General features: G+C 33.5%; 1 protein-coding gene and 1 long non-coding RNA gene across 4 annotated transcripts; one reads left to right on the forward strand and one right to left on the reverse strand.

Annotated features, from left to right (window-relative positions):
* Window positions 708-3001, forward strand: LOC110264860. Of its 2 annotated transcripts, XR_002351144.1 has the most exons (6): window positions 708-1115; window positions 1238-1486; window positions 1561-2041; window positions 2210-2388; window positions 2481-2679; window positions 2854-3000. It is a non-coding gene; the product is annotated as an uncharacterized LOC110264860 (long non-coding RNA). The 2 variants fall into 2 exon arrangements; XR_002351143.1 differs by having other exon boundaries at window positions 2210-2679; window positions 2854-3001.
* LOC107609441 (ARF guanine-nucleotide exchange factor GNOM-like) lies at window positions 12151-18249 on the reverse strand. 2 transcript variants are annotated; one of them, XM_016311424.2, is made up of 3 exons: window positions 17994-18249; window positions 16616-17412; window positions 12151-16228 (listed from the first exon to the last, which is right to left on the reverse strand). In XM_016311424.2, exons 2-3 carry the CDS (start codon window positions 17354-17356, stop codon window positions 12626-12628), a joined length of 4344 nt encoding a protein of 1447 aa, XP_016166910.1. In that variant the 5' UTR covers window positions 17357-17412; window positions 17994-18249; the 3' UTR covers window positions 12151-12625. The 2 variants fall into 2 exon arrangements, with proteins under 2 accessions (XP_016166910.1, XP_020962980.1); XM_021107321.1 differs by lacking the exon at window positions 17994-18249 and adding an exon at window positions 17559-17963.

Below are 18486 nucleotides of genomic sequence, written 5' to 3' on the forward strand. Positions count from 1 at the left end.
TAAAAAAAGAAACATTTTTATTAAACACCTAGCGAGTGCCATTGTCAACACCTTTCAATCATCTCAATGGAGATTTCTGTGAGATCTTCCTTCACAATCCTTCTATGCAGATATTATTCTTGCAATGTTGCCCGATCTTAAATCGGTCACTCCTTACCATTCGCAGCCAACAACAAACATTAAAAAAAATCATATGAAAGAATTTTCTACTTTGATCACTTGAACTATGTCATATACATTTCTGCAAATCTGCACACATTTTTTCTAAGATAAAAAAATCTTTAAATAAAGTGAATTAATTATAAAGATAAACATATTAAATTTCACATAACTCAAGTCAGATAGATGCACAAAAATGAAAGAATTTTGGAATCTTCACAGGTGACTATGCTTACCATGTAAATTACTCTAGACAAAGGCTGGTTGAGCATACAGTATGCATCAATCACCCTTGTAGATTGCTCAGCAGTAAAATCCCTTTTCTTAAAAACAAATGATAGAATTAAACACTACTAGAAAATTAGTTATTACAGATGGATATTTCAGACGAATTTTATCCCACGGAAATACAGACGGAATTTCAGAGGGATTTTTTATCAGAAAACAAAAAAAATGAATTAGCCTAAATTACAGACAGAAAAGAGAATCCGTCGATAATTCTATCGAAAAAATTAATTTTTTTCCGTGGAAAATAATTACAAACGAAAAATCTGTCTGTAATTAAATGAACAAAAAATGCTGCATTTTATTAAATTATTGCAGACGAAAAATCTGTCTATAATTTAAACTTTTCCGTCGGAAATATTAAAATAAAGAGATGGGTCACTTTACTCCCAATCCTTCAGTTCACTTTTTTTCCCGTTCTCCTTGAATTACTCCAATGCTTTCTCTTTCTCCATTGAAGATGTGACTTCCTCCACTGTCGCCGCCGCCGCCGCTCGCGACGCACGAGCTCCTTCCACCACCGCTCTCAATGCGGTTGCTCCTTTCGTCGTCACACGAGCTCTCTCGGCCGTGCTCTTGTCTTACGAGCTCCCTCCGCCGCCACTCTCGCGCTGCTTCTTCTCTCCTCGTCGGAGGTTTGTCATTGTCTCTTATCGTCGCTGTTAGTTCAGGTAGGCCTCCTCCTCCTTCTCATCCCTAGCCCTAACCCTTCCATTGTGATTCTGTTTCGATTTCATGATCCCTAAACCTAACCCTGTCCCTTCCCTGTTTTGATTGAAGTTGAAAATCAAAGAATATGATCGAGGAGAGCTCTTATGTTTGCAAATCAGCTGTTGCTGTTGCAGAGAACGGAGTTTCTAAATTCTAAGGTATGAATTTTTGTGAATTGAAGCCTCTTCTCTTCCTCAACTCAATGACAGTTCTTGATTGCTTAATTGATCAAAGACTGTACATTGGTTTGCCTGATGCCAAGCAAAGAGTCCAAATTTTTTGTGTGCATAGTTCTGGAAAGCAACTTGCAGAGGATGTTGATTTTGAAAAGGTATATTACTTATCTATTCAAATTCACTTCTCTATTTTCCATTAAACTCATACATTGATTTCTTACATCAACAGCTTGTCTTCCGAACTGTTGGATTTTCAGGAGCAGATATAAGAAACCTTGTCAATGAAGCAGCAATAATGATGGTGGGTTTCTGCTGCATTTGATTTTATTCTTTGTTGTGCTACTAACTTCCATGGGTACTTATCTATCTATCTATCTCTATTTGTTAGTAGAACCATCTCATCTGCTTCTTGTGACCTGATGAACTGCTATTGTTCCAATCTTTATAGAGTACTCATTACTTGGGAACTTGTAGATTTCAGAATTGAACCATTACTTTGTCCATTAGTAAAACACGATTTTGGGTTCATTTTCCTCATTTCTGTATGTTCATTGAAAGGACAGATTAGGGTGACAGAGATTAGAATAAATAACTTAATAAATTATAACATCTTCCATTTTGATTCATCAAGTATCCAACTGAGCTGTCTAGACGAGCCAAAATTAACTCAGTAATGGATTGGCAACATTCTAATTTACGAAATGGAGCAGGTAGATACATTCTAATTTCCATTTTGAACTCCTTTAAGTAATGTGACTAGCCATGAGCAGTTGATTTTTTTTTCTATAGACTTGTATGCTAGTTAGCGATTAATTACTAGAAATGTCAAAGTAATAAATTTGTGGCATATTGTGGGCTTTGTTCTATACGCAAATCAGGAAGAAATAGTCTCTCCTCCCTGGTAGGTCTGTCCTTTTCATGGGTGGCATTATCTTCAAGGTCTAGTGACTCTTTGAAGTTTGGCACTACCATCAGTGGCAGGTCTAGTGTCAATTGCAAATGGTTGCACCGGAGATGATCAAGCAGGCAAATCAATGGTGCCACATAATGGTAGCAGGTATTGGTTGCTGTCTTCACTTCAGTTTTATTGCTCAGAGTTATAATATGCTCTCTTCTTTAACATGTAGTGATTCGACTTGATTCTTGTAGTGTAGAACATTATGACGTATTTGACTTATTCTCCAAAGGGACTAGATGGGGAATGTTTTCATGAGCAAATGATATTTGTTGAGCAAGGAATTGAGCTTGTTTTATTGCAAGTTTTCATACTTTCCTAAAAAATTGAAATTATGCTGCACTCATTCCATCGCTTAATGACCTAGTCCACCTTTACCACATGGACCCTGAGGTCTGTGTTCTCATTCTATATACTTTTGTCTTGTAAACTTAGGGCATGATTTCATGATAACTACTGCTTGATTTTATCACAAAAACTGTTTATATCCCTTCACCTGCAACATTTATTAATTTGTTATGCTTGAACTTGTTTATTTTTTATTGCTTGTTGTTTTCCTGGACATAGGTTGCTTTCTTGATATATCGCCCTGTGATGAGACTTCTCAAGTCTCAGAGGAGTCCTGATGTTTGCTGGCCGTTGGATGATAATAATACTGCAAATGATGCATCTATAGAATTTGATCTTGTAGATCATTCTGGCAGTATGGTTCTAGATCTTGGCTCTGCTTGAAATCCTATTAGTTTCACTTTTACTTATTTGGTGCCTGTGTGTTTTAGATGCCATTCCATCTGGCAGTATGGTTCTAGATATTTGTTCGTTAGATGTGACAATGAACCAGCTCCATGGATTGCTGATAATCTAAAAGCACTACACGACTTGCTTCCAAATCAAGCAGAGGTAATTTGTAGTAAGTTGTCAATGCAACATTAATCAGTGTGATGTTCCCTTTGACTCCTTAAACTAATTTAAAAAATGTAAACAAAAACTCTTTCAAGTGTTGCAAGTATTTGCAGAAACATTGTCATGGTATGTATTTTATCATCCTTTATTGGTAGGTTCTGCTTTAAGAACATGGAATACTCCTAACATTGAATAGATAATCTTGGAAAGTATAACATCTTGATTCTTGCATGCATGAAAACAAAACGGGTCTTTCAAAAATATCTTACCATTCTTATCTGTGAGCAATACTTTGGCTGATCATATATACTTAATGCCATCACATTTCTATGGACAATTGATTTTTAATCTGTAGGGTAGTCAAGCTTATATACTGGACGACATTATCGACCATGTTAAATATTTGCAGCTTCAATTAAAGGTACCTATTAACTCTGGATCGTCTTAATTTTCTCAGCCTCAATCATTCTCATACATATATAACAGTTTTGCTTATAATTATTATTGTACTATCATATCAAATGCATTAACATGATGTCAGAATGAACAAACTAGAAGTTTGGCTGCATGTGAACACAAAATGAGGTTCAGTGATTTCTTTCCCCTTGAAAGAATTATCCTTCATTTAGGAAAAATAATAAATTGGGGCCATACCATCAGACCAAAGTGGAGAACATTAAATTAAAGCAAAAGACCATTTTGTAGTGTTTACTAACAGTGGGTTTGGTCAAGTATATAGACTTAACTTGATTTGTCAACTTGCAAATTAAAACATAGCATATGTTCCTTACAGGAACTAAGTGGAAGTAGACTACAAGCTGAATCAACTGCTATACCACTGGTTTTCCATGAGGTATATGTCTTGTCCTTAACCTTAGAAGATAATAATGTACACAAAATCATTATGAATTCATGTGCTAGCCCAAATTCTGCCCCATAGAAATATCAAATATCTGCCCCTCCAGAGTGCCAAATTCATGGACTGAATATCTTGTTTTATTTGATTAGCAGGGTTATGGGCATTATATTGACCAGCAGAAGCTGAATGAACCACTTGAAGAGATGATGGGAAAACTTCTTGAAGAGAATCCTGCATCTGCCAGTCAGCTGCTGGAGAACAATGGTCTTGTCCTACTGCCTATGGAGTTGGTTCAAGACTTGTACCAATCCATGCAAATCTTCGGCAACAGCAATGCACTTGTCTGAGTTCGACTTGTCCGGCCGGCATGCACCGTAAATATCAGAGACAATTTGACAACATTAGTAGCTTACTAGCTCTAGGTATTAGTATATGATCATCATTTGAATTGAAGCCTAGCTTATCTGGAAAAACCAATTAACCATGGCTTTTAATTTATAAACTCATTTAAAATTCTCTATTGTTCATGCTATTTTTTGTTCCCGATGCAGGGATCTGTTTCAGTTAGTATGTCTCTCTTCTAAACTCATTTAAAATTCTCCAATTTTTCTTGAAGGTGGTTGTAGGAGAGATCAAGCACTCCCAAGCTGCTCATGTCACCAACTCGTGGAGGGACTTCTCTAGTGAGTTGATTGTGGGAAAGATCAAGTGCTTCTAATTTCAATAGATTTCCAAGAGAAGCTGAGATTTCACCTGAGAGATTGTTGTAACTGAGGTCTAAACTGATATGGAGATTTTTGGCGTTTTCCAATTTCTGTTTTAGTATGGAGAATAACACAGCTTTTAGTATGGTTGATAGTTTTAGTATGGTTGAAAAATACATTGAGAATTATAATTGATGTATCAATACATTTTCTTTATGTTTTGAATTATATTGACTTGCTTGTTTATTATAGTACTTTAAATTTATATTTATTTTGTATGAAAACAAGTTTATTTTGCAATGAAAAAATCTAAAAAAATTCTATTTTACCTTACTGACGGATTTACAGACGGATTTTCTGTCTGTAATCAGAGTGTGAGATGATTTTCCAAGGTTCAAATTACAGACAAAAAATCCATCTAAAAATCTGTCTGTAATTACAGACGAAAAATCCGTCGAAAAGTTCGTCGCCTTCGGGAAATGGATGGAGAATTTACAGAGGGAAAATCCATCGGTAACTGGTAAAAATCCGTCTGTAATTTTTCGATGAAAAAAATCCGTCGGTAAATAATTTCCGACGGAACTTTTACAGAGGGACAAAATTTGTCGGTAACCAAAAATTCGTCTGTAATAAAGACTAAATCTGTCTGTAAATCTGTCTGTATTAATCCATTTTCTAGTTGTGAAATAAAAATATTAGCTTCTCCTATAACTCATTCAAATATACAAACTTTCAAACAATTCACCAAAGATAAAGAGGCAAAGCAAAAAGTGCAAGAAAAAATATCAAAGAAGACTATCTCAACAGACCGACCTAAGAATGTACTAAATCAGAATGTAATTTATTTTGCCAGTCTTTATATTTGCCACCCAAATTCACCCCCTCTATATCATATACTTCTTCTTTCCCTTTTTAAAATTTAGGGGCAAAAAGAAAATACCTCTTAATTTTAATTATTAGTTGAGAAAAAAATTATGATAGCATAATCAGTAATTTAAAAGGTAGCAATCCTATTAGTTCTTGGACATAATCATCAATTTTACATAAATTTTGCTCCAAACATTAGTAGAACTCAGTTCATATCATTCACATAAAAATGACAAATTCAACTCAATCCATTTTGGCCTATGATTAACACCCAAAAGGGAAGGTGTTTTGAAAAAAATATTTTTTAAAAAATAAAATGTAGTTTTGTTTTGAGTATACCTTGTTTTGTTTAAATCTTTTATGTCTTCAATGCTGATGTTAGTCCTGCATGCCCTCCATTAGACCTCGACCACTTCCATCCATCAAAACCAAAGGTCCATTCCTGCAAACTAATCATAAAGCAAACAAGTTTCATTAAATTGCAGCTAAATAGTAAGCAAAGGTGACGCAATGAATAGACAACACCACCACAATAAAAATACTTCTTCGACAAAATAACCTCTGAGGTTTTAGCAGCAACACAAACTTCATCTTCTTTAATGAATTTAACGAATATGAGCCTTTTTCGTAGTCCCTCCTTCTACCACTCCTCCTCCTTCCGTGACAAATTTCATTGCAAGTAAAAAATTATTAAATTGAAGACTATATATGCCAAATCAGCTGGTTTGAGCCTTGAAACAGTAAAAACCAAGGGTAACATCACTCTAAAGGGAAAGAATTTGCCACTTTGATAATATAAATACAATAAATTTTTATTTTCTAAAATTCCATAAATATCAACATTGAAATGAAAATATCTTGCTTTTAAAAAGGTACAAATACCAATATATAATTCCAAACCACTCTTGAGATTCTATCGAATCACCACACTTGCTGAAAGCACAAATGTTTTCTATCTTCTTCCTGCAATTACCTTTTCTCCAACTTTTTCCAAATTATATCAACACCCCAACCACATTTCATGTGAAACAAAAATGTATATACAATTTGGATAAAAAAGATAGAGAGTTGGTCTTGTATTATTATCATTACCGGCCTACATAATACCAAAACCATTTCTTGAAGAGACATGAAAATTAATTTGGAGACTATATTTTGTAATGAACAAAAATGATACAGCTTGATGTTGTTGGTATAATGCGAAATCAGCGTGACTTACCCAACGAAATGGGGAAGATTCAAGGCACAGAGGCGACGCCGCAAATCACCTATACCAACTACTAGAATGGTCAGATTTCTTCCAAAGATCATAAAGGCAGAGGTTTTTTTTACCGCGACAGCACATACGGAAACCAATCTTCTTAATCTTGCTAAAATTAAACCTCCAGAACATCTGAAGCCATCCAAAAACAGAAAACATACCAAACCTCAAATCAAAGACAACGAAAACAGACAGAAAATCCTAAATCAAAGAGATTAAAGACCCAGTCCCAGACAAAGAAATAAATTGAGATAATACCTTCACGGGGGAGCGTTGGTTGAGATCTCGACCCAACATGTATCACCAAGGCTGTTGACGTTCGAGAGCGCATCAACCACGCAACAGATATCTTAGTCGCTCAGCATCGCCGGCATTTCACCAGCTGAAACTAACAGCACCATCGCCGTGATTGTGATCTGAGACGAAGATTTCGCCCAGCTCGGTGAGTTAGGGTTTCCAGATGGGGGTTGACGAAAATGGTGTTTAAGAGATGGCGTTCCAGATGGAGATATATGGCTTACTGAAATGAGGTTTTGAGAACCAGGGAGAGCCGTAAAGAGAGCGTCGATGGACAGCGATTATATGGACCAAAATGAGTTTGTGGCTATGGAGGAGAGAACGAAGCAGAAGGGGGGATTTAGAGTTTCAAAAGGGAGAGAGGGATTGGAGTGAAAGATAGATAGATAGATAATAGGAGGGATTTTTTATTCTGGTTAATTGAGAGAATGACGCGTGGCTTCAGGAGCCACAATCATTATACAAGTAATAGATTAGCCACCAAAGTTAGTTATCAGTGTAAAATATATATTGAAATATAAATACACATTGAAAATAAATCAAACTATATATATTTATATACAAATACATCGGTGACTGATTTTAGTGGTTGATTTTAATATACGAATAATATTTTTGAATTTCTAAAGATGTATGTGTATTATAAGATTGATGTTTGTTTTTCTATATTTTACTGATACTATAACAAAAATGACTATGCTACGTGTATATTATAATCAGTTATTAAAGTCAGCTATCAGTATAAAATACATGTTGAAATATAAATACACATTAAAAATAAATTAAACCACATATATATTTATACACAAATTCATTGGTGGCTGATTTTAGTGTATGAATAGTATTTTTGTAAAAAATAATTTTTAATAACAAATTTTTAATGACAATAACATAATAATCACTAAATATCTTATTTAACTTATGTTTTTTAACAATTATATATTTGTTATTAATATATATCATAACAGAAATTATATATTTTTTGCGATTATTAAAAAAATTAATTATTGATAAAATCTTTTAACAATAAAATATAAGACAACTAATATTTAATTGCCAATAAATATATTAATAACTATTTTTATTGTCGTTAAAAACAAAATAAATGATCACTAAAAATATTTTTTTCTATTAGCGACGATTATTTTTAATTTGTTGAATTTAAAACCACATTATGAATCAAAACATACAATCGAAACTAAAATAAGTTTTTTGTTGTATGTGTTCGAACGTGAGTTCTTAACATGTTTGTTAAGAAATAATATAAAATTCTTAATTAATAATTCTTGGTAATTGCTTTTTCAATCAAGACACCTTTAAATTTTAAATTGGCAATAAGCTCTTGTCAGTTTTTTCACGTTTGGTTCGTTGCAAACAAGGATCTCTATTAAGAACAATTTTCTTGAATTTATCTTACTAAATCAGTTGGACTCCGAGCCCCACAATACAAGAACTTGGTAGTTTAATCAAGCTCACTAAATAGCTAACCAAAAAAAAAGTCAATTTCGTCTGACAATTGATAAATAATTTTTTTCCTTTTAAAATTACTTTTTCATTATTTTTTTACTTCTTTTATTTACTCCTATAATACTATAATTCATTCACCACCGGTAGTCATTACTCATTACTATACCATCATTATTACTAACCACCATCTACTGTTGTTTTCAATTTGTCTATTGTCTGTGGCGGCTAATCAACCATATTAAATTTTAAATTATAAAAATACTAAATTTTAAATAATAAAATTTAAATTTTATATTATTTTATTTTATTTTATTTTTAAATATTTTATTTAAATTTTGAATATTTTTATTATTTTTAATTTTAAATAAATATAAAAAATAAGTTATTATATTATGATCCACTAATTAATAGTATAATAATCCTTTATTCAAGCAAGAAAGTGCCATGTACAAGTTTCCAAAAGAGAAATGATATGGATAATAATTTGTGCTACATAAATCAATGGAGGTACCTTTGTATTTTTATGCTAATGTTTCTGTCTAGATGGAAATTGAATTTAAGTCTTTGGATTATATGATATGACAATGATATAAATAATAAATAATAAATCTAAAATTGAGTTGAACATATTTGTAGGCGGACATAATTTTAACGGCATGCATATTCTGTAAATAACTAAATTCTTAGTAAAATTCACTTTTGGTTTTTGGCTTTTATGCTGTAAAAAAGATCTTTTGATATGAGAAAAGTTATCCACAGATTATTTATGAGCGGAAAAGGCAGTGTAGCAATCAGAGTAGAGTACGTGTTTAGTATAGTACGCTATGTTTGTTTGAATCTTTATTTTGTTTTATTATTTACCTTGTAATAATAAACTCTACTTTATTGTGTTGCCCATTTTATTTTTTAATCTAGTTCTCAATTTTAAACAAGGAATTTAGTTTTAGGTTAAATATATTTACCTCCTTTTTAAGTTAAGTTTTAGTGAAATTTGATTTCACTTCCTTTTGTTTATATTTTGATTATCTATCTTGTTAAAGTAATAATACACTCGATATTATTAACAGAACAAATTGAAGAATATTCTAAGGTAGGATTTGTTTTGAAGTAATGTGATAGAAATTGGAAGATTGTGACTTAACTTCATATTTATTAGTCCAAAGATTAGTACAAAAATTTCAGTCTCTATTTCTAAAATTTTACTATTTCAGTACCTTTAAAAATGGGGATATAAGAGACTAAAATTTTGAGATGGAGACTGAAACTTTAATAATATTTTATACTTAAAATACCCCATTTTAATTAATTAATTTCAACTTTATCTTTTGTGCAAATTAAATTAAATTTTATTCTTATTTAGTTATTTTAGTATCTGTCTCCCACTTTATACCAAACACAATATGGAGACTTATTTTAATCTCTATCTCTCAATTTCAGTCTCTATCTCTCTTCTAAACGTTACCTAAAAAAAAGTCATAATTGTTAGTAAAAAGGAACTAAATACTAAATAATGTTTAAGAAATTAAAACCATAAATTGAACACTATTTTGACTTTTTCTTTCTAACCAAGAAAATAATGAAATTATAGTTGTAAATAGATTATTCCAACAGCAAAGACAACAATAGTACAAAAATGAACAAGACGAGTTCGAGTCATTGACTAGAGCAATCAAAACTAAAACTAGCAGATAGGATAGTTGAAAATCTACATATATAAGTTAATTTGTGTTTTTAAACGAAATATATATCGTCCATAACGATCGGAATCTACTTATTAATATGGGGATTATTTGTTTGGTTAATTTGCAAACACCTTGATCACTTAGGCTGTTATGCATTAGATAGAATAAAAATAAAATACACCATTTTTTATTTGTAAAAATAAGAGGAGCAATAATAACCTTCACAAAAATAATAATAGTAATAAACACGTATCAATATAGAAAAAATGGCACGAAAAACAGAAAATAAATAAATAAATAAAATATTACACCAAAATTTTTAATATAGAAAACTCTTTTAATGGGAGAAATAAAAATTACAAATCACAATATTAAAGAAATAATTTTACTATAATCAAAATAGGATACAAGATTGTTAGAAATTATTATACAAAACATGCACAAGCTAATCAATCCAAAATCAAAATTTACAAACAAAAATAAAAAAAAGATGAAGAATATGACAAAATAAAACTGTTGCTGACGCATGACCTATAAATTCTATTGCATACCACGTCTGGAAAATTTCAACAGTCAAATTGAAGAATGGGCGTCCTGGGTTAAATTTGAGCTTGATCCATCTGTTAACAAATTTATAACAATTGATTTATGATAAAAGTTTTATACATGTGCAAAGATAATCTTTTCATTCTTTTTTTTTTTACCTTAAAAGAATATTATAAACAGGGTAAAGTATACTTTTTGTCCCTAAAGTTTGGTAAAAATTTTAAAAATATCTATAAATTTTATTTTGTTTCAATTTTGTCTTAAAAGTTTTCGATTTACATCAAATATACCATCGACGGTTAAATTTTCAAAAAATTTAAGACCAATCTAACAATAATGCATAAAAATTGTGCTTGATTTGCTTGTGCTGAGGGTTGTTCTTATGAAATTGTTGTTGAATTGACCTTAATTTTTTTGAAAAATTAGCTGTCAGGGTATATTTGATACAAATCAAAATTTTTTTAGACAAAATTAAAATAAAATAAAATTTATGAATATTTTTAAAACTTTTATCAAATTTTAAAGACAAAAAATATACTTTATCCCTATAAATAAATCTCTTACTCAATTCTAATTCGATCTCAACCTTACTCTCAATTAAAAATAACCGTAGTTTGAATACTACTAGAAAAGGAACCCAAAACCTCATAACTGGTATCAAAATGTTTCCATGACTAAAATGAAAATCAAACATTCAACCATGATTAAAAAAACATTTAACTAAAAATATATATAATTGAAATTAATGATTAAAAATATTAAAATACCTTGCAACAAAACACACCTAAATTCTTCTTGTACTTTATTTTACCTAGAAAAAGAAAAGATGAGTGATTTGTGCATGCCCTTGACGTTGGTTTATTAAATGCGATATGACATTGCTTTAAAATGAATTATAGGATGAGAATAAAATGTTACTTGGACCGTAATTATTTATTATGTACGGATGGTCAATTACATAAGTTGTTAAAGATGATAAATTGATCCGAGCCACCCCATTCCGTTCCGTCTCGTAATTTACATGATCTTTTTAGTAGTTTGTATTTTATATGCATAGGCCATAGATTATATTTCATATAGGAAGAATCACGTTTGGGGCAAGACGGTTAACAACGGTAGATGATAGGGTTGTAACGGTTAATAACAGATTTTGTTAAATCTGTTAAAGCTTCAGTAACTTCTAGGACAAGTTAACTGTTTCTTGAGTCTTATAGTTAGTTTGTTAAGTGTGTTATGCTTCTATATGTGTACACTCTATCTCATCAATAGATCAAGTGATAATGCTCAATATACAATCATTCACTCATTTTTCCATCCTCTCAAACTCTCTTCTCTGTATTCTGTGTTTCAGTGTTACTGCACTTGTTCTTCATTCAAGAATTGTTACAATAACAATAATAAATATAAACCTCAGCTTTCTAAGAACAAAATCCCGCAGCTAATAATTTTGAGCTCTATACAATCTATAAAGACATTATCTTCCAAATACATCTCAATTAACAGGCTCAGGCATGAACTCAATAGGGACCATACTGAAGAGGGAACACTCTACATTTTCTCAAGCTATAACATATCTTCAACAAAAATTCTTACTGTGTCAAGGGTCCTATTGAAAATTTGAATGGGATTCTAAATTCTATCATATACTGCATGAATCTATTTGTGAGAGAAACCAAGCAACCACCAAACTACAAAAGAAATAAAAATAAAAATAAACCAATGAAGAGGTTCATCAACATGGCTGCACCTGTGATTAACCAATGCCAGCACCATCTTGGCCTGCTCTTTCATTTGAAGGTATAGAAATGTTTTCATTATTAGGTCCCAAATCTTCAACTGTTTTAGCTTGTTTGTTCTCCAATTGCTCTGAATCTTGCTCAGGAAAAACCTCAGACTGCAATGAAGGAGAAATGTTGTTTATATGCTTCCAAGTCAATTCCGAGAAACTATTGTCACCCCCACTACTGCTGCGCACTAGTATGTCGTGCGCTTTCATGACAAGTAAAGTGTTCTTGAGAAGCTCGGGCACGAGTTCTTGAATCTTCTCGCTTCTCCTTCCCCTAACTCTCACCGTCATGTATACTTCCAATCGACTCAGTACACCCAACCATAATTTGGTGAACTTGGTCGACTCTGATATGCTTGGGAGTAACTGGAGGTAAACTTTACACAAGAGCTTCAAGGCAATAATGAGGGATCCTTCCATGTTCCGGTACTCCTTTTGGGAGCGTGTCTGATAAGTTTCAACCAGCTCATCGAGCACGGCAAAGATCACTTGATCAAAACATCGTAACCACAAATCATGTTGGATATGAGTCCCAAGAGATCCTGTCAAGCAATTCTGCAATGATAACAATGCATGGTTTCTTACCTCCTCCCTCTGGTCTAAACACACTTCCTTTAATTCTTGTACAAGCCTCAACCACATCTCCCCAATATCCTGCAACATCTTTGCCACATCCTCTTCCTTCATTTCTTTCTTGGCATCACTAGTCCACTTCTCTAAACAATTGGCAGATCCTACCATAAGATCAAGTGCCACAACTGACCGCTCTACCTGTCCAACGCGTGACTCGGCAAACTGTCTTGCAACATCTATACAGAGAACATAATTAGAAGGAAGTAAGTGCGCTCCATCCGACATAATGAACAGCAGTGCATCAAAACCAGCATCAGATGCCTCAAGGTGTCTGGCAGTGATGTATAGCAGAGATGTAATTGTTCGCCATCCTAATTGAGATCTAATATGAGAAGCATTTGCCTTCACGAGATGACTTACTTCCTGTGTAATCTTCTCATAGTAGGCATCAGCAACGCGTGCATCAAGCTTGAGGACAAGTTGCAGGGACCTTAAAAGTTCATCAGTGAAGTTCTCTTTGTAGGGAAGTAAGCGATGGCAAACTTTTAGGAGTCCAAAAACTGCTTTCTCAACTAGTGCACAAGGCATCACAGTCAAATGAACAATATTAGATATGTGCTCATAAACACCATGCCAAAGAAGTTCAATCCTATCCCTGTTATTCAGAGTGATTGTTATTAGTAATTCCAGACAGAAAACTGAACTATCTTCATCATCAAATGTGATATTTCCTTTCTTAAGCCGCCCTCCTGCAGTAATGAGTGCTCTTGCAAGTTGCAACAGAGATTCAGCTTGCAAAAATTTGCTCTCAGAAAATATGCTGTCAATATGACACTTCAATAAGAGTTGACTAAACCTGCTCATCAAGCCTGAGGATCTCTTCGGAGTACTAATAGATCGTAGACTTCTTGAAGATAAAGATTTAGCATTACGCTTCTCATGTAGAGTTTCCGTAGGATGCTCTGACTCCTCAGTCGCGTCATTAGCCATATTAGCAGGAAGAAGGCCTAATTTGTGAAATCTTAAGATGCAATCAAGAATATTTCTCCATCCTGTGCGAATGTAATCACCGTACTTATTCGCTATAGTGAAAACGGTGTTAGTTGCCATTCTTGCTTTTGTGTCATATGCAAAGACAAGGATTGGTTCCTCAACAGATAATGGATCCAAAATAGTAACAAACCTACAAAGGGATACAACCAAATCATCGAGTACATTCTCAAGATGATAGTAAGCCGATATCTTTGCAACAGCTAAGAATCCATCCATACATGTTTGGTAGACCTCTTCATTTTCAGCATTATCAAACACCACAGAAATGGCTGCGATTGTTGGCCCAGACAGAATAGCAAACATATCATTATCAAGGTATCCTCTGGAATCAGAGACAATGAATGGAGCAGTTTTCCTTGACTTGTGTATAAGATAAATCCACCGACTTGGAGTCATTTCAGGAAATCCAGAACCTTGCTCAGGAGTTGTACGAATCTCATTCCTACAAATGGAATGGTAAATTTCTGAAAGGAATCCTCGAGGCAAATCATTTCCACCATTTATTCGCCTATTATTTCGGATAAAATCCTCTTCTGTCATCTTCTTTTTCACTTGTACATTGTGATGATCTGTATTAAGCATTATAATTGAGTATGATAACAAGAGAGCAGCATCCTTATTAGCTAGGATCTGTGGTGACTGTTCATAATATCTCTCAGAGAAAGCTTCAAGCACCCTCTGTATCTTCTGTGATTCTCCAGGCAGTCTGAAAGTCTCCAAAAATAGACGCAGTGCTGTGTCTAATGTTGTGTCTTTGAAATCAAATGTTCTTGCGAATTCCTGAAGGACCTGAACACAGAATTCATCATGGTTCCCTAGAAAATCACCAATGAGATTCTTATCCAACCCAGTTGTGAATCTAAGAAAGTAGGCAACACTTTGGGCATGGGGTTGGTCGGGTAAAAGATGTGTTCCTTGGAGAAACTCAAGACCTTTCTTAACATCACGATTAAAGTGATCTGCTCCAATCATCAATATTTTCTTGAAGTACTTTCTCCGGCAAACAAAAGGAACCCAATTATTCGGATCGCTGAAATTTTCACACTTCTCCTGCCAGAAAGAACTATATTGTTCAAGATTCACATGAGGATGTTCTGAACTCAAAGATTCATTGCCTATCCTTTCAGCCATTCCTTGCATAAGAGCAATAAGACCATCCAAAGCAAGAATATTCAAAGAAGATAATGGACTGTTAACAGGAAATGCACTTTTGGACAACAAGTTAGCAATGTCTTCAAAGACATTACTGCAAGTTATGTCACAGTCAAGGTTAGCATACATTTCCATCATGAATGTTTTTTGCCTGCAAAAGTCAACAAGGGCCTCCATAGCAACTTCCTGTTGCTGATATGATGCTCCATATTTGCTTTGTGCAAGCCTCAAAATTACGCATGAAATGAAAGCTTCTAGTTGTAACTTGATTTCTGTACGAAGATGGTGATACAAATTTAGAACAATGCTACACACCATTGAAACTACAAGGGGGCTCATTGACAAACCGGCCTCCATTAGATTGTGAAACAGTTCATCTTGAATTAAGCTCAACAGTCTAGGATGCCGGTGAAAAGAAGACCCTCCCAACTCTACAGCTGAATTAATCAAAGTTAAGGCAAAAAGAGGCACATCTTCATCAAATGCTATTGTATTTAATCTTGTACTTGTTCCCACATGCTCAACAACATTCAACAAAGAACATAAGAAGTGAAACACTTCCACCATGCATGGAATCCCATAAGGTTCCTTCATGAGGTCCAGTTCATCTAGGTCGACCTCCTTGCCACTGCTGTCAATGGCTGTTATGTCATCCACTACACCTACTGTCAAAACGCTCTCAGTACTGGAAGCAATGCCTGTTGAGTAGGATTGCCTATTACTTGCAGAATTCAAGCTCCCATTTTCCAATTGTCTGTTTGTAGAATTATGTTCATTATTTTGCCCACCAGTCTGCCCAAAAAGTGTATATATATGAGTGATTACAAGTACAAGTATATGCATGTCCTGATACTCAATTTTATTTAACCACCAAATTTATCATTAATTTCAGAGTATAACGGAAAGACTCCATTTGAAAATGTGCAGTTTTTACCATAGAAATACTAGTATTTTAAATAATCAATGAACACAAACTCTGTACCCTTAGCTGGTAACAATGAGTACACAACATATGGTAATTTTATTCTTCTATGTTCTACCCTTTTTCTGTGGTTGCAATGTTCTGTATCAATGCCCCAAGGTCCCCCTTTTTACTTTCTACTAACTTAAAAAAAAAAATCACACGATAAAAGAAAATGAATATTGCAACCAAAAGGACAAAGTTAACACAATTTATACCTCTTGATTCAAACCATTGCTTCCATTTACTAATGAATGCTCTACGTTGTCAATATCTTTAAGATGAGAAAAAATGCACCGAACAAGTTCGTGCATCGTGTAACGTGCTATCCGCTGCAACAACTCACCTTTGGTTCCTGCTTGGTGAACTATACGGAAACAAGTGTTCACTATAATGCAAATATGTTGGTTACTCAGCATTACAGATGCTCTACTTTTCACACACGCTAGAAGAACTTGTAGTATCTTCATTAATACAACTTCTTCTGATCCAGGATCAGTCACCTCAAATCTGCAGCTTGTGACAGCATCAACCACCAAGTGCATGGCATCCCCAACATTGGTAGTGTTTTGATCAATTACATCCAGAGTCAAGATCTTGTAAACTGACGACAGAGCAACACCAGTGATTGGTGCACCAGTTTCATCTGATTGAATCACATCTAAAAATGGTTGGAGATAGCGGACAGGGTTGATAGCATGCCATGGATCCTTCCAGTAGAAAATTGTTCTCCTTAATATCTTCAAAGATTGAACAAGAGAGTGCTCAACTTGATCTTCATCTGACATATAATGAACTCCCCATCTAACATTTCTTCGCATCACTGCCAAAACAGCACCAATTTCTGCATTGATCATGCATGCCACAGTAGTTTTGTTAGGATATCCATCATTGCAATGCCCCTTTTCCTCTTCTATAGAATTAATACCGGTTTGAGATAGCAACTTTACATGCCCCATTTTAACAAGTAGATCTGCTTAACATCTACCAACAGAATGCTGAGCCAAAATAACCCCTGAGAAAAGCAACAGCGAAAGACTCAATCAACACAAAGTGATCATGAGTATCCAAATGCTATTACAATGAAGCACAAGTAACGCAGTTATTCCAATTCCCTCAGAGTTAAAAATGCATATAAATAATTTAAAGACATATAACTACCAACAAAATCACATTGCAACATCTTCCTCAGTTGCTGAAGTATGATTCCACCTTCCAAAAATCTAACTCATATTTGAGCAAGCTACTCTCTCCCAATCACCAGCAACTATCACTCACTAATTCTTCCGCCAAAAACTAAATCTCAGATAGAATCTCAAAATTCCTATTTAAAAAGAAAAGGCTAAAATTTGCAATCAAATCTAACACTAATGAAATGGACCCATTTTCCTTGCACATTAACAATATGATATAAGATTCTAACACAATTGAACTTAGAATTCAATAGAAAGGGGCAGCCAACAGAATGTTAAGCCCTTATTCCGACAATGACAGAGAAAAAGAATATCCGCATTAAAAAAATGAGAGAGTAGAAAACAAAAAATGGAAGCAGATGGAGATTTAAATGGGAACCAGTGAAGAAGAAGAGAAGCTTACAGAGAGAAGGGTGGGGTGAGGTTTAGGCACAGATCCGAGTTTACATCTACATTACATTGAAAATCATGGTTTATTTCTTTAATCTTCAAATTGAAATTCTCGCCCAGAATTAGAATGTCCCCACTCACCTCCCTCAATCTCAATCTCACTCGCTATTTCGTTCTTTCTCCTTTCTCCGACACCATCTTTTGATTTTCAATTATTTTTTTTTCATTTAATTCTCATGCGGGAATTTTCGTAAACACATTCTAAAAGTTTTACACTATTTTTTTTCTTTAAGGATATAGCTAATATGTGTCCACATGATAAATTTATCATTAGTAAAAAATTTTAAATATTTTTATTTAATAACTACAAAATAAATGCATTGAAAATTTAAATAAGAAAAAGATAAATAAGTCATTGACCTTTTGATTCGTGAACATTTAAGTTATGATAATTTGAAAATATATTTAAGACGGTAACATTTTCAAAATTTGGTCAAATCAATCTT

This window comes from Arachis ipaensis, chromosome B07, assembly GCF_000816755.2.
Source record: "Arachis ipaensis cultivar K30076 chromosome B07, Araip1.1, whole genome shotgun sequence".
NCBI lineage: Eukaryota > Viridiplantae > Streptophyta > Magnoliopsida > Fabales > Fabaceae > Arachis > Arachis ipaensis.

Excerpts from the sequence above, each read along its gene's own strand:
- LOC107609441 (XM_016311424.2), bottom strand. The coding sequence starts at position 17,356 with ATGGGGCATGTAAAGTTGCTATCTCAAACCGGTATTAATTCTATAGAA. Across the intron at positions 16,229-16,615 it reads GCAATGGTTTGAATCAAGAG|ACTGGTGGGCAAAATAATGA; the intron begins GTATAAATTGTG and ends CTTTTTGGGCAG.